Below are 21,659 nucleotides of genomic sequence, written 5' to 3'. Positions count from 1 at the left end.
TTCCCCTAAAGGAAACACGCATTAAAAATAGTAATGTCTAAAACAACATTATTCAATTCTTAGTCATGCACCTGAAGACTTGGCTTTGAGCAATCATCAGAGGAATCCAGTTTCACAGAGGCACCGATGATGGAGTTTCTGAAAGCGTCCTCCGAGCTGCGATCCGCAGACACTTGGGGCAGCCTCCAGCCTTGAAACAGGCCTTGTGAAAGCATGCTTTGCATTCTGTTTATAAACACAAGCAGTTTAACATTCAGGGGAAAAAAAAAAGAATCAGTAGCTGCATTCCTTTAAGAATGTCCTGCCTAGTTCACCCAAGTGTAAAAGTAAACAGAAGCAGCATAAAACCAGGGCAACAATAACCACTGTAACAACTACGATGAAATGTTTTGGTAAGATTCCCAGGATTTACAATGAAAGTTGGCGAAATGTGATATAGCAGCAGGACAGCACTGATCCAACTTCCCCCTGCAGCTGTAATGATGATCAGGCAAGTCCCAGTTTTCACTCTCTGAAATTCCTGGTCCAAGACAACTACTACAGGCTGGTTCCAAATATGCACACTATCCATGGTTTTCAAATACACATGCAAGTTCTCAGTCCTTTCCCACAATAACAGTTGGAACAGCTTTACACGAGGAAGGAGGAAAAGTGTTTGCTTTGGAACATACCTGTGCACCTCTTGCATTTGGAAATCTGATATGCAAAGAGCAGATCTGCGCTCTGACAGAATTCACAGATGAATCCCTTTGCTTGACAGAGCTACAAGAGTGGGAAGAAAGTTGGTTTACTTTTTAAGTTTAATCCAAGAAAAAAAATAAATACTTGGGAATGTCAACAGGGTTATTCCTCACACCAAGGACCCAAGAGGACCAACTCTTTTTTACCTCACAGCCATCAACATGAGAGGTGGAGCTCTTCAGAATTTCTTTAAGAAGGGACAGTAACTGCCCTCGTTTGATCTTCACCAGATCATCCAATGAGAAGAGATGCAGCTCCTCTGTCAGATGGCTGGGGACCCGTTCAAATTCTTTCAGTACACTGCAAAGAAAACCAAAAAATCCACATCAAGTGATAAAAGATGACTTTCAAGTATATTTTCAGAATAAGCCTCTTTCACTTCTCCAGACACTCAGGGATCACACAAAGCAGATCCCTGCTAAATATTACCTCCTCCCCTCCCAGTCCTAGATCGCATTAACAAAAACTGAGGGTTTGGGACTTAGAATAAAATGTCTATTTTAAGTGTGCATTCGTTAGGCACACAGCAATATGCAGTTATCCCAGAAATCTTCAAATAATGTATAAAGGAATCTGTCCTCCTTCAGCACGTAAAATCCCACACCATATCCAGTGCAATAAACCTGGCTTATTTACTTTTTGTTTGCTAATGAGGGTTTTTATACAGCGCAGATCGCTATTAGGTGATCTGCACTTGTGCTAGGAACATGAACACTGAAAATACAACTATTACTTTTAAAATGTCCCACATATGGCCAATACAGAAGGTGCAGTGAAGATCTTAATGCTTATTTCCATAATCACAAAGTTGTGCAAAAAAAAGACATTAAAATATCTATTTCATTTTGATGAACAACACACAACTGATGATTCTCTTAAAAAAAAATCTATCTTGAAGCGATAACAAAACTTACTTTTAAAGCTTATTTTGCTCATGGCTGTTTTTAAAGATGTCAGCAATTCTGTGGTGATTTCATCATTCACGTGTCTAACCACTGTTCATGCCCTTAGTTTGGGAAGGCGTACACCAAATATCTTTAAGTTGCAGCAATAAGCAAGATGAGCTTTACGCCTTCTCATATTCCAGCATTTCTTACATTGGATTACTACTTTCATTTTAACGTTTGGATACAACAAACTGAACTGAGCATATGACAGATTTCTAGAAGGAATCTTTAAACATGTACTGATCTCGCTTTTTTGCTTGTTGGTTTTTCAATATGACAAACAATCTCAGAGAGGAAGATAATATCTGGCCTTTTAGGAGCCAGTGACAAGCAAAGACATACAAAGCAGGAACAAAAATACATACCTAGCAAAAATCACTCAACTTGCACAACTAAATGTCTCAGGATTTCTGAGAAACAGAAAGCTACCACTTAAAAGTTGCTCTTCACTCAACATTTGCAGTGCAACAGAGGAAAGGAAGTTCTGTTATCAGATTTTTCTCTGATTATCAGATTAGCTCATTAAAAATTGCACTCAAATGTCTCTAGAGAAGACGACTCTACGACTATCATATGTATGTATGTTTTATAAGCTATTTTTCATGCATGATCATGGCCTGTACCTTTCACCAAACCTGCAGGTTTTCAAAAGCTTCTTTAAATGAAAAAGCTGTTCTTGTGCCTCCTACGAGACGAAAAGAAGAAACAAAACAATTTGTAAATGAAAGAGTATAACTTATAAGTAAGAAAAAACAGTCAGGAACTCATCAGTATATCATTCGTAATTAGAAAGAAGGAATTTCACACTCAGCACAAAATTTAACAAGTGGATTTTCTAATGCATGAAGGCACAAGGAATGCTGAGCCTACTTTTATTCACTGACAAGAGAAACAATTCTTGGTAGTGCCAATTGCTCTGCATCAGCTCACCAAGGTGCCAGATCCAAACCCATGTAAAAACAAGCATCAGTCTCTTCAGACAAGAAGGCAGCTTGGAATTTCTGCAAAGCAGCCCTCCTTGTACGAAGTACAACCTTCAGATGAGTCAAGGGTGTTTTTCAAATGGCTCATAAAATTATGGAGTCATTCAAAACTTCCGGAGCTCTCCAACAGCCAACTGCCAAGCAGAAGCAATTATTTACTGCAGAAGCCCAGCTATTCAGTGAACTGAAATCGATTAAGGAAATGCCTCCCAAAGATGGGGAGAAATGAAACTTCTGGCACAGACTGGAAACTTCTCCCTGCTCCCTCAGTATCTGTGGGTAGAGAGGACGAGTCCCAAAAGTGGAGATGAGACAAGCGTCAGTGCAGAAAACACAACTCAGCCTCCTTCCCCCACACACAGCAAAGGACAACCAGCTCTGCAGAGCTCTTCCCAAAAAGTCTCAGATCCACAACTTTAAAAACAAAAGAAAATCCGCACCACTTACCCTCACTCTGTCCATTTCCTTAGATTTTGTATAGAGGGCTTTGTTGATAGACGACACATTGAAAATTGGTTGCTGCCAGATGCTGTCCAGGAGGTGTTTGGAGAAATTGCATACATAATATTTCTTGAAGTCCCACTTCATGAGTATTCGAGCAGGAATTGCAGACTGAGCGTAACTGTGGCAACAGTCACAAAAGTATTTCCCCAGGTAGTCGCAATAGCGGAGTCTCCTGATGTATTCTGCAGGAAAATAGATAGCAATGACACTGTGAATATTTGGGGGACGTACCTTTTGTCTGTATGCTCATTCTGTCTCAATAGCTCATATCTAATGGAGTGAAGGGCAAGGAATTTCCTTGTATTTATTTATTCTCAAAGTGGAGGAGTTGTTATTGTGGAAAACACATTCACGTGGTTCGTGTTTTGCATTACAAGAAAGGTTTTCCTCATTTCAACATCTATCAAACAGAACTTACTGTATTCATCGCCATGAAGTCTTAGAGACTCCACTGTTATTTCACCCAACAAAACACAAACACCACCAAAAAACACAAATTCAAAAGAAAAAAAAAAGAGCAGCAAAATATTTCCACTGAGCAGAAAAACATACTGATCTTGGTGTTACATTTCTGTAATAAGTGTTTATTTTTTTTTTTCCTAGCTCTCTCAGCATCTCATGCTTGCTCAAGTTCATGTGCCATCACAGATTCTTCATACTTTACAGACCACCACAAATGCTGCTTTGTCAACTGACCCAGACCCTTCCAAGTGGTCCTGAAAGCAATTTCAAAGATTTCTTACATAAGAACTGGTTACCAGACCTGAAAATCACCATGCTGTCAAGCAGTTCTCACAAAGTACCACAAATACTCCTCAGACAAGTAGGATTTTGTGATCAAGATTAAAAGAAAAAAAAAAAAACAACCCAAAAACAAACAATCAAAAATGCCCAAAAGAACAAAGCTACACGTTTCAACAGCTTGCTTTTAGAGACTTCTGGAAATGTGTAAGTTGAAAAGAGAGAAAGAATTATTGAAAGAAACTCTTGTAAATTGCAGAAATAGTATTTTCCAGCCTGAAGGCTTAATTGTTTGTAGCTTTTCCTGTTTTGTTGTTGACTGTCACTAATTTTAACTATGCCTCACAAGGACTTCAAGTATCAAGTATTGTATTCTGTCCACAATAACAAATTCTGAGCAGTGGGCTATACTGCCCCTTTTATTGTAGGCACAGCCAGCAGTGAGATTTTCCTTCTATCTCTGACAGATTTTACAACTGTGCTATATCTATTTTTATAAATATTATAGCTTGATTATCACTTACAAATATTATTTTTTTCTTTTATCTTGTGATAATACTTACTGCTTTCTATTGGGGTTCCACAACCAACACACGTAAAGTTTTGGGCAGCAACCACTGCATCTCTCCTGCATACAGAGATAAATGGTTACACCTTCTACTATGAAATGCAGTTTTATTATCATTTTCCTCAACCTGCAAGACAGTTTTCCTGGACAGTGAATCTTTCTCTGAACACCTCCAGGGACAGTGACTTTACCACCTCCCTGGGCAGCCTGTGCCAAAGCCTCACCACTCTTTCTGAGAAGAAATTCTTCCTAATACCCAACCTGAATGCCCCCCAGTACAACTTGAGGCCATCACCTCTCATCCTACCACTGTTACCTGGGAACAGAGGCTGAACCCTACCTCACCATAATCACCTTTCCAGGGAGTTGTAGGCAACAATGAGGTCCCCTCTAAGCCTTCTCTTCTCCAGACTGAATCACCTCAACCCCTTAGCCCCTCCCCACAGGACTGTGTACTGCATACCCTTCATGTAAAAGTGCCCACATTGTGTTAATCAAGGTGTGCCAACAGAGGGGAAACATATGCCATCTGCTTTCCAAAGCTGTTGACAGACACTGCAGAAAGCTATGCCATCCATGCAATAGCTCTAATCTTAGCTTCTTTTAAATCACCCATCCTTCCGTTAATTTCAGCATGTTTTAGACAAGCTTCCATTGCTATACTGACAGTACTCACTTAATTAGACTTACTTGACTGAAGGGTGAATGCTAAATATAATCTGAGATCTTGGTGGGGACCAGCCAGAAGATTCTCTTAATTTGGACAGCAGCTTTATTTCTTCAGCCAGATTCAAACTGGACTCAAGCTCTCTTGGAATCTCTTCTTTCACAGACTATTGGGTAAAACAAACTCATGAAGATGAACAGCCATATGTTCATACCCAGACATACGTTAAATGACAGAAGTCTTCTCCCTTTATACTTCAGGATTTTAAACTTTGGTTTTGACCTGCATGCAATCCTCACACTTACATTCCTTCACATCAATCCCAAGAGAAGGGCTTCCCACTACCCATAACAGGGAGAGAACTGCAGTGAGAGAACTGCAGTGAGATAATTACTTGGGGAACCGAATAAAGAGCCCGCTGTTCTCAGCTCAGACTCACTTTCTGTTTAGATGAGCTCAGGCACCCAGACAGTTGCACTGCAGATTCTGTTTGCAACCAGTGTTTTCTGAAAGCTCTGCACAATTCCTGAGCTGTTGCTTCAGCAGAATTGCTGCCTGGTTCAAAGGACGATCTGAAAGTTAAGCAATAAAGACAGTGAAAAAATGGCAGCATGACACTGCTGCATGACTCCACTGCCTCTTCTGCATCCCTGAAGAGCTGTCTCCCATCCCTTCATTCCTATTCCCTTGCTTTGATACACCCAGGCCCTCGAAGAGCCACAGACACCACCCTCCAGCAAGACTCCAGGACCTGATGAATGCTCTATGAAGCCAAGTACCACAGAAACATTGCTGTCAAGCAGCATTCCTTCCTCTTTCTTGGTGAGTACCTAACTTTCCACTCCCACACCTTTCCCTAACCCATCCTGAAGAGTCACCAGGCCCAGCAGAAAAGGTAGTGCCACTGCACCGGGCTAAAATGGCAAGGGCTATTACATTGAAACACAAAGCATTACCTTTCATTTGAGGTCACAGACAGATTTTCAAGGTGTTCAAGTTCTGTGGTAAAGGAGAAAACATTATCAAATTATCCATGAAACAAAGCTTCTGTTACTCAGCTTTTTATATCTATCTTCTGTTTTATATCTATGTTTTATATCTATCTTCTGTTTTAATACAGGTGTCAAATACATTCATCTTTACAGCACCCTTATTAGATGTGGGAAATAACCTAAGGTTGTAAAAAAGGCACAAGGAGCCTGATCTTCTGCAGAGCTATGACATAAATAAAAATAATAATAATCTGTTAACAGGAGATGGAAGATGGAAGTTCAACATTGCCCAGGCTGCTTGTAAGGGTTCATATTTCTGTATATGTAAAAACCAGAAGGCAAGCAGAGAAATATTGGGTTCCCTGAAGAAGAGCAGAACACTGTCAATTAAAGGCACAGTGATAGTCTGCTCTAGTGCAAGATCAGAGGTAGAGCTGCCTAAAACCTAATCATTTTCTAGTTAAACTGATAACATACTGTCCTAAATTCTCCCAAATGATACTGCTACATCACATTTCACATTTGCTCACCCAAATTAATTTGCTTTAAGCACAGCTGTAATCAAAGACATTTCATTTATAGAAAGGAAATCCTGCACCACTCAGGGGTTTCTGCATGTTTTCTACCAAGACTCACACCTACACAGCTCCTTCCATTTTGCCATTCAATCTCTGCACTTACTAAGTCAATAAATTTTCCAAGTGATGCAACATACTCAGTTGAACAATAAAGCTGTTTTTGCAATTAAAGTCTTACCAATAATGACATATTCATCCTCTGAGTCACTGTGGCAAGGAAGTCCAGTAGCCTCATGATGCAGAGGTAGATGTACTGAGGAGCTGCCCATCAGCAGGGCACAGCCTGCCCAGAACAAAGAAGGCACCAATAAAGCTATCCAACATCTACAGAGTAGTTGCAATTACACACACAGCTTTTCTTTGCTTCCCTAAACTTTAGCACACAGCATCTATTTGCAGAACAACTTATAGATGCATGGAGTGGATTCTTGGGAGCTTGTCACATAGCATGTTTCCTGGTTTCTTAGGGAGAAGCTTCTTGAAACTAAAATAAAAGTTTTAACAGCAGCCTCTTCAAGTGCACACCATTCATTTTCCCTAGAAGCTGTCATTTAGACTTAAGTTACACCCCTAAGTCTTGTATTACTCAAGAGATTTACATCTACTTAAAAATGCATGTGCTGACACGAGCATTACAGTGCCAGGAACACTTATTAATTTGCCTCAAACTAAACATACATGAATACTCAGGGCAATTTCACTCAAATCAATTGCATGGCCTGATCTGCAAACTGCAGAATTCAGCATAGAAGGAAAGAGCTATCCTTCAAATCCTGCAAATGAGGATTTAAGTACTGAGTGACTCAAAAAAGCTGGCAAGGGCATGTGGTTGCAAGCAATGCCCATGTTCATTTGGTATTTTCTTGCACAAGAATAAACAGCAATGGCTGTCAGAAAAGGTTGCATTATAGACGAAGTAACTTGCCTTCATAACCGCTGTCTGTGGAGGCAACAGAAGAATCAGACTTCTTTTCTCCAGGATAAGAAGATAACTCTGAATCAGTGTGATAGCTGCCATCTGACCCACTCGCTTCATCCATACCCCACAACTCTGCTTGCTGGTTTAGGATATTACATTTCATCTTTTCCAGAGATGCTATAATCATATCCGCAACAAAGAAGTGGGCGTTCTCCTGGACACAAGATAGGAACACTCATAGTGTGCTGTATATTCAGTATTCACTTAAGGGAACATTAAACGTGTCATTTTCCACATGCTTTTCCTATTCAAGAAATGAAAACACACAGCCCTTTCACCTTTCATTCACACACTCAAAAAAACCACCCCAAGGGCAATTTGGAGACAATACTCAAAAGGCAACTGCCCAGATAATTGTCTCAGCCTTGATTAAAATACACAATTTACTTTTATCTTGCCCATCTTTAGATAAAAAGAAACTTGATTACATGCCTAACTGATTAATACGTATGCATTTTTGGGCTTCTAGTTACACTGCATTTTTTAATATGCAAACATTAATCCATGCAGTGTATTTAACAGGATTTAATTTCAAGTCATGGCACTACTGCCAATTGAGTACATGCAGTTTTGCACGCATGCTAACGTGCATGAGGCCAGAAGGGATAGGCTATAAAACAGACTGCAGGTTCCCAGATCTGATGGGTGGTGTGGAAGCTCAGCATACCCTCCCTCTCTCCCCTCTACTGTGTGTACTTGCACTGTTCAAAATTAAACCTCTCAGCTCTCATGGCAGTACCTAAAGGGAGAGATTCTGAGTGCAGAATAATTCAAGTTTTCTTGGAGTGACTTAAGATCAGGGAATTGTACCACTTGAGTCAGCATTCATGTCAACTCCTACAAGCATGAAGAAAGGCACTGGCACTTAAAAATCTTATAGAGCACAGCAGACCTCTCCATTGCATTCTTATTGTCCAGAGCCAAATTCTTTCTTCTTGTCCACATTAATCTCAGAAGTCTCTGTAGGTGTAAAGAAACTTCCATCTTTCACCTAGTGCTGATTAATATCGCTTGCTTAGTTCTCCAGAGTCAACTTCCAGTGAATCTCAGGACATGCCATTAACAAAGGAAATGGCAATGAATGCACTTCTTCCTTTTAGGAAGAAAAGAGGCTGTTGTGAAGAACCAAAAGCTGCTGCACACATTGGTTAACCCCAGGCTAGTGGAAGAGCACAGCATACCAGCACGTCCTGCTGACAGAAGCAGTTAGGAGTTTATCTGAGAGCAATTGTGAAGCAATACAGACTCTGGTGCTCCTATACACAGCAGGACTATCAGCTTTCAGCTCTGCCTGCTGCTAGGGTCTGTCACCTTGGGAAGGAGCTCAGCTTCTCATTTCTCTTCCCTCCCACTCACATCACAGTGGGATGTTTTCCTACATCATCTAGCCCAAGTCTGGCACAGGACTACAACACTCAGACTTCTGACAATCTGTGTGCCTTAGTGGGTTTTTAAATCTACTCCCTTGCCTCCTGGTGACAGAGCAAATTATTTTGGCGTTGGTACCCACACTGCAGGTAGAGAAATATACCACCTCCCTTCTGAAGTACCTTTTTGCAAAAAGCAACATGTAAAGCTAGGTCACAAGCCTATTTTTCATTTGTTTGTTTTTTTTTCTTTTACCTTCTCTCCTTTAAATGCACCTTAGGGACTCTGAGAGCTTCAAATCAAATGCAGAACTTACCATTCCAGTAAAACCCATGCTGAACACAAAGATTATTTCTTGGGCCCAGGACATGGGATTAAATACATTTCTATTGTCCAGGAAAATCAACTTTTCTAGGCTACAACTAGAATTACTGTAATTACACTACAGTTAATTGTACACACTATCCTCTCTTCTCCAGTGTTTCCCATTTCCAATTTTTGGAAAAGATCAGGAATTTATTTACCACACAGAGTTAAGTGCTACAGCACTATCTTGTCATCTTTATCCTTGTTTATAGGTTCAATTGGGCTGCCAAGCTTAAACTGCTGCAGATGTTGCAGTTACAGTGCACATTACTCATTTTATTATTCTTTTATAGGAATCACTCATGCTCTTCATAAGGAAAGAAGAGAAAATGGGCTCTTCCCACCTCCTGACAGTAAAACCATGTGTAAATCCCACCCATATGCATGTGGCTCCAAAAAATTCACTGTGACATGCTCTAGTATAGTTACTCTAAAGTTACAGAAGGGTAAATCAACCTCGACCCTGTGGAATTTCATTAGGAAAACATATTGGTGCTAGGTGGATGGTTGGACTGGCTGATCTTAGAGGCCTTTTCCAACCTGGATGACTATGATTCTATATTTCTTGGCCCTTCCTAAGCAGGTAGGTCAGTGCAGATGACCTCCAGAGGCCACTTCCAACCTCAATCCTTCAGTGATTCCGTGAAAACGACGGAACAAAAAGTTCTAAAATACATCTATTATCTTAAAATAATGGAGAAAATTTAATTATGATAAACCAAATGAAGATACGGGCATTTTAGGTCTGTAGGTTGACTCACAATGGGGAGGAAGAAAACACAGAATGTGTAAAGATTAGGAAAAAAAGAACTTTCTGATAACTAAACTCAACCAGACAGTATAGTCTCCACAGAGGCGAAAGCAACTGACAGCAGTTAGTGAGAAATGCCTTATGTCATGTGGTTTCATCCCTATAAAAATGGAAAATATCATTATTAGAATATATTTTTGCTGTTCTCACCTTCTCCACATCTTCTGGAAGCACAAAGATGTCCTGCAACGTACGATTCAAGGGTACTGCACTTATGTTCAAAAGGGAAGCAGAACCTGCGGGTATAACAAGAACTCTATTAGTAATAATAAGTCACCAATATCTGATGAATCTTTGTCCAGACTTACAGCACTCATTCAATCATTGCTGGTCTTGTGCAACTACAGCAGTTTGGGGGAAATTCTGTCTTTATGTTACCATATCCTTCCTTGAAGGATATGCTCTTGAGTACTTGAAGGGAGCATATAAAACAGGAGAGGGAATGGCTGATTACAAGGGTGGACAGTGATAGGACAAGGGGGAATGGTTTTAAAGTGAGACAGGGGAGGTTTAGGTTAGATATTAGGAGGAAGTTTTTCATACACACTGGAACAGGTTGCCCAAGGAGGCTGTGGATGCCCCATCCCTGCAGGCATTCAAGGCCAGGCTGGATGTGGCTCTGGGCAGCCTGGTCTGCTGGTTGGCAACCTGCACATAGCAGGGGGTTGAAACTGGATGAGCATTGTGGTTCTTTTCAACCCAGGCCATTCTGTGATTCTATGAAAAAAACCTGATCTCTTACCATTTAGAACTTCCCACCATTCCCTAAAAGTAAGCATATCTCCATCTGCAGACTTACAATGTAACAAGGACTGCTTTATGTATAAATGAATGTAGTCACAATCTTCTTTCCCAAAACATTGAGGGTGTCAAGTCATACCTTAATGTTTTATATTCAAATCACTCACAGACGGCATATCAAACTTGCTAAAATGGTGATGAACATTATATTTATTTCCTGAAGCTGTATGCACTAAGGAGGGACAAAAGGAAATAATGGAGGGGCTGATGATCTGATTCTTCAGAACAGTTTTAATCACTGAAGCAAACTCAACACCTAATCAGGTTATTGCCATACCTATTCTGTGTTCATATTTCTGGAAAAGAAGTACCTGAGGGCTAAAGACCCTACAGTTTGATAAAACCCTTGTTAAAATGTTCTTATCAGCTATAATAAGAAACATTCTCCTACTTAAAAACAAGCAGAAACAAGGAAACAGAAAAATTTTATCTTTACTTATGATTTACGTATAATTGTGAAATCTAATGGAGCTTTCTCTCTTGCTTATGTTATTCACCCCTCTTCCACCTTTCAAGAGTGTAAAGCAGAAAAACAATTCTGGTTTCACAATCTAAAATACAATTTACTTCTGTTTTGTATGAAAATGCAGTTCTGTACTGCATGACGACTGGTGCCACACAGACACAGGGGGAAAAAAGGGAACACACGGGTCTCTCCGAAACCATGGAAGAGCTCCAGCATGTCACATGTTACTAAAGCTGCCCAGGAATGTAAGCAAGGGTAAAATTAAGAGTTACAGGGTTTTGGTTTTTTCCTGCTTCAGAGAAATGAAGAAGCTGTGAGAATGAATTTTCAACAAGATCTAAAAAAGCAGACAAAAAAGGTTCCAGGGACAGACAAAAATCTAAAAGAATAGGGAATCTCAACAGGAGTCATAATGACATTTATGTTTTCCTCAGAAGATTTACCAGTAGAAATTACTCTGCTTCCCTCATTTCTCTATAGAGGAGGATGCCATGTCCATGCTGAGGCAAATGTAGTTGGGATGAGAACTGTAAGAGCAGGCAGAAAACTGGATAAAGACCCATACTAAGGAATGCATATTTTGTAAAAGCACTTAAAACACAAAATACATCACTACAGACAGGTTTTCATAGAATCAAAGAATGGCCTGGGTTGAAAAGGACCACAATGATCATCTAGTATCTAGTTTCAACCCCCCTGCTACGTGCAGGGTCACCAACCACCAGACCAGGCTGCCCAGAACCACATTCAACACTGAATCAAGTTGTACTATGACACTTAACTGAACAATTACTACTGTGAAATGTTTTATTCTCTGTCCAAGAAGCTGTGTGCCAAATGGAGGATGTCATAGAGAATTGCAGCAGACCTCTGGACTCATGAAACAACTAAGTGAGCAGCACAGAAATCGTGCAAGGCAAAGCTCCTTCTCAGACAAAGGCATGGGGAGAGAGCTCTGTGCCAGCTCTGTATTCCAGCAGCACGGAGAGTCTACAGGGAAGGATTCCAGTGCATCCAACATCAGGATTCACTCTGGGTCTGATTCAAAGTAACGTGGTTGCCTTCTGTCCCTGAGCACCATCTAATGCCTGGAGGCTGCTAAGGTTGTAGGAGTGCTTACAGCCACAGAAGGAAATGACCTTGGCATACCCAATGATTAAATGCAGGAACAAGTCTCCTGAAATGCCTGTGACACAGCAGCCTCAACAAATCTGTCACACACTCCCCATTAGCACCAGGAAGCCTTTCCAGAAGGTCTCATGGGGCCACTGCATAACAGCCCTTAAAAGTGTGAAAATGGGACAAGTCTTAGCAGGAGTCCTACAGGATCAGCAGAAGGAGCTGCCTTGTTAAATCCCACTGAAAAAAAAATATTTATGCTGATTTAAATCATTTTCTTGAGTATCCCTCACCTGTTCTCCAATAAGAAACAAAAGTGAGAATCCACCACCTTCAAAAAAACAATCAAAAAGGCCAACAGCAGGTGCCTTTTGTGACATTCCTGCCCTCAAATTAAGCACTTCTTTTTCAGTTTGCCATTCTTTTTCCTGTCCTCATAGTCCTGACTATCATAAAAGGAAAAAAAAAAAATTAAACCACATCACACTTCACAATCTCTATACCCCCATTCTGGAAAACCCAGAAGTGATTTAAACAGCCAGAAGCAATAGTGAAAGATGAAATCTGTACTGAACAGAAGCCTAGGACTGATGCAGAGCCTGCCTTATTGCACAGCATTGTGGATTATATGTTAGTAAACTAATGTCACGCTTCTTCAGCCACCTGTCTGCTGTGTTCCTATATTCCCTCTGCACAGAAGCAGGAGCATGACTGACCCAACAGAAACCTGTGACACATCCCACCTGTGCCAAAAACCTGAGTCACACGCAACTTACTCTCATACACGTGCCCTGTGGTCCCTGATGACATTTGGAGCCTTGGCTGTTTCCCAGACTGAGCTCCAGAAAACAGCATGACTGGCTGAACCCAGCTCCCAGCACGGGGTGTGGTTTCCTTCCCCCTGCTTCTACCTGGCATGCTTCAAACACTTTGTGCCTGGGTCAGCAAACAAAATACCCAACGGAAGCAAACAACCAGCATCTCCGCTGTCCTGACTGTTGACAACAGCCTGTGTCAGATGGCAAAGCTCCGACTATTAAAGGCTCCCATTCCTGCAGAGGGGAATTTGAGGCATCACTGCCAGCTCGAGTCCTGAGAGGTGCCTTCAGCAAACAGCTAGGAAGCATCAGACCTTGGTAACAGAGCTTAACAGAAAGTCACCACCAGGCCTTTGCTTTTTAATAGAATTAATATATTATTATAATATTATTTTATATTATTTTATTTTTTATTTTTATTTTATAATATTATTAATTATTATTATATTATTATTATTTATAATATTTTTATATTATTATATTATTTATATTATTTTATATATTATATAATATATATATTATATATATTATATATAATATATATTATATTATTGATATAATATATAATATAATTATATAATTAATATAAATAGAATTAATTATATATATATATTTATAGATATTTATCTATAATAAATAGAATTTAATAGAACACAAAGGTTTTTCCTCTTTCCAGCAGAAAAAAAATAATAACCAGGTTTCAGTTGCACCATCCTTCTGGGATTCAGCATCTAGTGAAGTTGAGTTCCGTGACACTGCAGGAACAGAAAGAGTTCCTGAGAACACAATTCATTAGCAGCCATCAGTCTGCAGAACAGACATCCATATGGACTGGTAAGGAGTAGAGAGAATCTGATCTGGGTCTGGAGAGGTTTTGAGACAGCTGGTGCAATTGAGAAAGGGAAGAGGAGTGAAAATAGTCCAGTTTCTGCACAAGTCCCATAGTCAAACCAAGAATGGATGTTCATAGCATCATAGAATGGCCTGGGTTAAAAAGGATCACAACTATCATTGAGTTTCAACCCTCCTGCCGTATGCAGGGTCACCAACCACCAGACATTAATTCCTTCCCTTCAAAAAAATAAAATAAGCAAAATCAGAATGGAAGAACTGCCTGTCTTCTAGTTCATGTCAAACACAGGAAGATGCACCACAGAGGCTGTCCACACTAAGATCTGCAGATTTGCTATCTGCTTTCAGAAGAAAAGCAGTAAAAAAGAAATGATGAAGCAATTGGAAGTCTCATCCATGGGATGTTCTATACTCATCACAGATCAATGATACTGGAGACTGCATACCAAAGTAGCATTTCTGTGTCAACAGGCAGTACTGCAAACCAGAATGCCTCTTGTTTTAATGCCTCCTTCATTTTGAAGCTTCCTCTTTCTTTCCTCCCCCCTATTTTGAATGACAACATTAGCATTCACCGTAAGCAGGGCCGATTTCAGTTTCATTTACAGAATCACAGAATACCCAGGGTTGGAAGGGACCTCAAGGATCATGAATCTCCAACCCCCCTGCCACACACAGGGCACCAACCTCCACATTTAATACCAGACCAGGCTGCCCAGGGCCCCATCCAACCTGGCTTTGAACACCTCCAGGGACGGGGCATCCACAACCTCTCTGGGCAGCCTGTTCCAGCACCTCGCCACTCTCATAGCAAAGAACTTCCCCCTGACATCCAACCTAAATCTTCCCTCCCTCAACTTAAAACCATTTCCCCTTGTCCCGCTGTTATCTACCCTTTCAAAGAGTTGATTCCTGTTCTGTTTGTAGGCTCCCTTTAGGTACTGAAAGGCTGCAATGAGGTCATGCTGCAACCTTCTTTTCTCCAGGCTGAACAAGCCCAGCTCCCTCAGCCTGTCTTCATAGGGGAGGTGCTCCAGCCCCATGATCATCTTTGTGGCTCTCCCCTGGACCCTCTCCAACAGCTCCCTGTTTTTCTTGTACTGGGGTCTCCAGACCTGGACACAGTACTCCACATGGGTCCTCACAAGAGCAGAGTAGGGAGGGACAATGACCTTCCTGTTCCTGTTGCCCACTCCTCTTCCAATGGAGCCCAGGATACCATTTGCTTTCTGAGCTGCATACATTCACATCATCTTTCCATTCCTAGCACAGAGATCTCAAAACTGTAAGAGACCTATGAAATGTAAAGTTACCTGTTTGACTGAATGGCTCCAACTGGGAAGACGTACTGGGAGAACTGCTGTCAGCATTGCTGACTTTTGCAGGCTCTGAAGCAGCAGGGTATTTAAATAGATTTGTTGGCTTACTAACAGTTGAATCCGGAGGAAGCCTTGTTAAAGCCAAGTCTTGTTCAGAGAAAATATTCGGGCATTCTTTTTCAGGATGCACAACAGCTGAAGTGACAGTGCCACCCGTTAACGTCACTTGCGTAAAGCAGTCTCGCTTCAAAGGGGATGTGTCTGAAAGAGTGAAACCATTCAGGGAGGAAGTAGCAGGATCCTTGTCAGAATAACATGGATGAAAGAAAGTATCCAGGGCAGGTCCAGAGGAATCACAGTTTGTATTGTCCCAGCAGGCTCGGTGCCGTGTAAACCTAACATCTGTTTGTGTGCAGGCAGTGCTGTGATGTGCAGAATCACTGTCAGTGTCGTCATCGTTCTCCCCATCGCTGCTTTCCTCCCATCGCTCCAGGTCGCTGTCAGGGTGCTCAGCTCCCTGCATGCTGGTGTGCTCTGACAGCAGGGAGGGCTTCAGACCAGATGCGCTTAGAACAGACACCAAAATGTCTTTGATAGCTTCAGCGCTATCTGGGTATGATGCCAAATTTCCAGCATGTCCAATTACAGCTGGCCTGGAGTATTCATCTGTTTAAACAAAGAAGAGAAAGATAGTTAGGGGATGATAATAAAAAGAAGTTAATTTACAACATGAATAAAATGCACGTTATTTTCAGGAGTAAGAAGAAAGGGAAGAACTGAATACACAAACCACTGCGTCCTGCTTCAAGAAGGATTTCGCTTTATGCAACCAGGAAGCAATTCTATCATTGATAAGGCCAAGTCATAAACCAACAGCAAAGAATGCTTCTTCTAGCCAAACATCAGTTAAGTCTTTAATGGTGGCCAATTGTCAGCATGCTCAGAAACATCTAGCTCTGCAAGCCTCGATGAGGTACAGATAGGTAACTTACAGCCCTGCTACAGACTGTTTTCATGGTTTGGTTCTATTGCCAGTAAACAGAAAGTCACATTACAGCAAGACACATGCAGAATCAGTACAATGACAAGACACACACAGCTAGTAATAAAAGGTCACGTGCTTGCATGTTTCAGTTTAGTCAGACACTCCTCCATCAAAAAGGCTAAAGTAACCTTCAGTCCATTACGCAGAAGTGGCAACATTTACAGGAAATCAGTTCTGTCACAGTGAGCTCATAGGAATGCCTTTGCGTGCAATGGCCCTACGTGACTACTGCAAAACTGGAGATTAACAAAAAAACTGGAAAGCTGTGTTGAGTGGCAACAGAAGTGTGATATAGGAGGGTGCGCTGCTATCAGTAGATATTCAAGAATAAACCAAACCTGAATCCTACACCTTCCACAAAAAGCTCCATAGGAACTGCCATCATCTCGGAACGGAGAGATTAGACACAAAGCCTGTGCTCTTCAGAAGAAACTATCAACCACACCACGACAAAGCTAACAACTGTCTCCTTTGGGGAAGATAAGGCTGTTGTAAAATTCTAAGAATAGGTACAATCAAAGGGATTCATTTCCAGGGCAAAGAGTTGTTAGTTAGGACCACAAGGAATGTCAAACTCCACTAGTGAAAAAAGCAGTAAAGCTTGCAGACTGCAGACTTTGCCCAGACGTTGTTCTCCTTGGGCATATCTCAATGGAAAACAACAAACCTCCCCATGAATAACTCCCCTGGAAACCAGCGTGCGCTCAAACTGCTCCTTAGATAAGAAAGTTTAGTGATGAAGGGATCCAAAACAAAACATGCAGTCTGGAAAAGCAAGTCCACAAACAGCAACCCCTCCTCAAGAAAGAAACTGAAAAAATTAACTATTAGGAACATCATGTTCAAGCTGTGCTATGGGAGCTCCTTGTCCTTGTGAAGCCATGCTTTAACACTGGTTGAGATCAGCCACTAGGAACAAAGCTCTTGTAAAAATAGCAGCAAAACAGCATTTTTTGTTGACTGCATTTACAAAGTAGACCATGCTAGAAGCACTTTGACAACACAGCCAGCCATGGTATAGTTGAAGAGCAGGAATGGGAAAATGAAACCTAGCTGATTTTTAAACAAGTATATTTTGATCTTTTAAGGAAAAAAATATAATTTTGATAACTATCAGAGGTTTCAATTGTACAGGAATACTGTAACCTGAGCTGAAAACTTATTTTCTGTGCAAGACACAACACTTAGTCTATCTACACTGTCTCCAATTCTGCTCTGCTCTCCTACTACAAAGGCCATCCTGACAGCCTTCCTATTCACTCCCCAGCATCACAGAAAAGAAATCGTACTACTGTGCTGACTTTATCTGTTAAATACATGTTCTTAGGTGATTCAAGGAAAAGCAGATTTTTAAAATGTAATACAGGTTTCTGCGCTGTCAAGCCTGGAGGAAAAAAAACAGACCAGAAAACACCAGCAACACATCTTAAGTTACTTCCAGAAATAGCTTGGTTCCAATTAAAAATATCTCAATTTTGTAACTCATAGTCATGTGCGTAATTATGGTAATACAAAAACCTAAGAAATGACTCCTTCCAAGCTGTACAATGCACTTTGATGTTGTTCCATGTTAAAAGCCAATTAGCAGTGTTCTTTCTCCAACAAGACTGTAGTTGTTTAGCTCACACCAAGATCAACAGCTTTTACCAGCACTACAAATACCAGTCAAGTTCCCTAGGAGGCATCTTGGAATGAATTAGCATACCTGAGAGAACTGAAATTTGAGGTGTTGGAGCAAGACAGCTAATCCTCACTGAGAGATTTGAAGAAAACGCCGACTCTGTAAAATCCGCCTTTAGGCTTTCATCACTTAACTAGGACAAGAACACACAGAAAATTTGGTTATAGGACAGCAGTAATCCAGTAGTGACACCTCAGCCCCACCATCAGGGGACAAGGAGCTGTGCTAAGGCCACTGCTTGTCTGGCAGTCTTACCAAGTGCATGCTCTGCATAAAGACCACTGGCATCTTAACTCTGTATTTTGCACATTACTTCGCAAGGCAGGTGATTTTCAGTGCCCAAGCCTGAAGGCCAGGTTGGATGGGGCCCTCGGCATCCTGATCTAGTATTAAATGTGGAGGTTGGTGGCTTTGCTCTTGGGGGGGAGGGAGGAAAGGGGAGGGGATAGCTGAACATTTGTGATCCTTGAGGTCTCTTCCAACCTGGACCATTCTGTGAAGCCTAGAGTTCTAAATAATTACAAAATAACAAGATAGAAAAATAAGACCAAGTCTCTAAAGAGAAAAACTTCTTTCTTCTCTCACCTGTTTTATTTCTATTTTTTTCTTGGAAGAAATTACCACTACCTGGAGTTCAAGGAGCTGCAGTGAATAGCTGGAAGGAAAGGCCTGTATATGAAGCCCTGACCTCCAGGCTGTCTGATCACCCAGCAGTATCAATTGACATCAAACGTGCTCACACACCCATGGTGGCCTAATTTGTTATACCGTTATCATACGGAGTTGACGTCAGCAAGGTGGTTGCACAAAGCAAATGACACATCAGGATAATACTTGACCCAGCATACTGCAGGCCAGTTTAAGCTGGCAAAAAATTTTGAACACATTCAAACTGATTGAGCAGATTTATAGCAGATAAGCGCCTCGCTTTGTGTGGTCATGGCATTTTCAATTTTCCATTTCAATCTTCAGATTTAATCATACTGACAAACCAGCATGAGCTGAATCAGGGCAAGCAGTTTAGCACAGGTACTGAGGGAAGTAAGATACACTAAAATACTTCCATAAGGAAGCAAGGTAACCTGCACCATCAAAGCAACAGGTCTCCTGCTTAAAACTGCAAATTCCTAGTAAGGGTCATGCATTAACCTCTCCTTCCTTCATAGAATGGCTAAGGTTGGAAGGGACCTTAAAGCCCATCCAGTTCCAATCCCCTGCTGTGGGCAGGGCAGCCAGCGACTAGATCAAGCTGTCCAGGGTCCCATTCTGATCCAATCCGACCCTGAGAATGCCTGGTTCTGAAGAACATACTGTATCACAGTTAGATGTCTCCATGCAGAAGCGTCTAAAGGACCACATATAGGATCACTGTGATCCCATACAAAGGGAAAGGAACAAGAAGGGTAGCTGCCCTCTACCTGCCCACGTTTCCTTTTTCATGGTCCTGTGGGACAGTGAGGTGATCTAGATGTCAGATTTAGCCCAGATACCCTCAGACTCATGGAAAGCAGAAGTTTCCAAACTACAAACCGCAAAGCATTTCCCTTTCAACAGAAGAATAACACTTCAGAGCAAGCATGCTGAATTGCAAATATTCAGTGTCAGCACTTAGAAAAATATTCTGTTTGGTATCTGATTGGGCCTTTATTTCTCCCTTTCTAAAAGAGACAAAACATTGTGCAAGCAAACTTTACACATATATTACTGATAACACTTGATAAAATACTTCTTCCAATATTGCCTTCCAGTATTTAAAGGGAGTTGATAAACACGAGAGAAATCAACTTTTTACATGGGTAGACAGCGATAGGACAAGGGGGAATGGTTTTAAGCTAAAAGAGGGGAAATTTAGATCGGGGTAAGTTTTTTACTGAGAGAATGGTGAGGTGCTGGAACAGGCTGCCCAGAGATGCTGTGGATGCCCCGTTCCTGGGTTAAGGCCAGGCTGGATGGGGCCCTGGGTAGCCTGGTTTAGTACTTGGTCTAGCAGCTGGCAGCCCTGCCTGTGACAGGGAGGTTAGAACTCGATGCTCCCTGAGGTCCTTTCCAACCCAAACCATTGTATGGTTCTTATAGGAACTCGTTTGAAAATAATAATAGTAATGAAAAAAAAAAATACAGAATTTTTTAAAAATAAACCACACTTTTTCACCCGGTCAGATTGTAAAGCCAGCAGCTAAGTGGTTCTGTGACACCAGACTGAACACACAGATATTATGGGCAGGCATGAACTGCCGAGTTTCAAGATTTTATCTCCGAAAAACAAAACGAAGCCCTCCCATCTCTTAGCTCACATCACAAGCAACCGGCGTTCTGAGAATACTGATCAAAGATTGCCATTTTCTTCCAGGATGCTGCGACTCCAGCTATGCCACAGAAAAAGCTCTTTCTACTGAACTACCAAACAGCAACAAGTAATTGAGGAACACTCCGAAAAAAACAAGCCAACAGAGCTGCACGTAGTAAACCACATTCTCCATAACATAAAGCAGTCGGGCTTTTCCCCCCACCTCCTCAATATCGGAAACGCGTTAGAATTCAGCCCTGCTTTTAAAACCTCGGTATTCAGCCCAGCCGAAAGCCACGCTGGGGATGAAGCCCCACCGCAGCCTCTCCTCCTCACCTTTCCGGAGCCGCGCTGCCTGAATGCTCCCAGCCACTGCATGGACAGACACGACGGGGACACGTTCATCGTTGTCGCCGTACCCCGAAGCAACGGGGCGCTGAGGTCGGGCGGCCCCCCGACCCCCCTCCAGGCCCCGCTCCCCACCTACCGCCGCAGCTCCGGGCAGCTCAGCCCGCCGGGGCAGCCCGCACTGCCGCTGCCGCCTCCCGGCCTTCGGAAGGCGGGAGGGACGCGGGAGAGGGGGCGGCGCTGAAGGCGGAATGCCCGCCTCCGTGCCCGGCGGGGTGCTGAGGACGAAGGGAAGCAAACCTGTGGAAAAATAGGGGGAAATAAATCTTGTTGCCTTCGGGTTGTTTGTTTTTGTTTGTTTCCGAGTCGTTGCCGAGGTTGACCGAAATAAAAGAGAAAATGAAGCGAAATAAAACAAATCCCTGTCAGTGAGATCGCGGTGAATGAAAGGAAGCGGTCTGCCGGCCGCAGCTCTTCCTCCCGCAGACAGAGCAGCCGGCAGCACCAATTCAGCTCCCTGCTGTCTGAATGCCGGTCCTGCTGCACGATTTGGGGGAAAAATAAAAACAAACAACCCAAAACATTGCCCTGAATGTGAAGAGATGTCAATGGGGTGTGAATGAGTGCTGGCTGAGGAGGGATGAGGGATGCAGGCAGCGGGACACCCCTCACACCTCT

At 42.0% G+C, this 21,659-nt stretch overlaps 1 protein-coding gene across 1 annotated transcript; it reads right to left on the bottom strand.

The window, feature by feature from the left end:
- Positions 1–112: 112 nt before the first annotated feature.
- RUBCNL (rubicon like autophagy enhancer) lies at positions 113–21,038 on the bottom strand (the record flags this gene model as incomplete). Its single annotated transcript, XM_079547646.1, has 15 exons — positions 113–225; positions 672–762; positions 888–1,041; positions 2,312–2,373; positions 3,119–3,357; positions 4,480–4,544; positions 5,175–5,317; positions 5,591–5,723; positions 6,108–6,150; positions 6,900–7,004; positions 7,647–7,854; positions 10,396–10,481; positions 15,615–16,286; positions 18,371–18,479; positions 20,970–21,038. The coding sequence occupies 15 exons, from the start codon at positions 21,036–21,038 to the stop codon at positions 113–115; spliced, it is 2,292 nt and encodes a 763-aa protein (XP_079403772.1).
- Between the last annotated feature and the right edge of the window lie 621 nt (positions 21,039–21,659).

The sequence above is a fragment of the Tetrao urogallus genome, assembly GCF_951394365.1.
Source record: "Tetrao urogallus genome assembly, chromosome: 1".
NCBI lineage: Eukaryota > Metazoa > Chordata > Aves > Galliformes > Phasianidae > Tetrao > Tetrao urogallus.
This window is presented reverse-complemented; position numbering and strand designations above follow the sequence as displayed.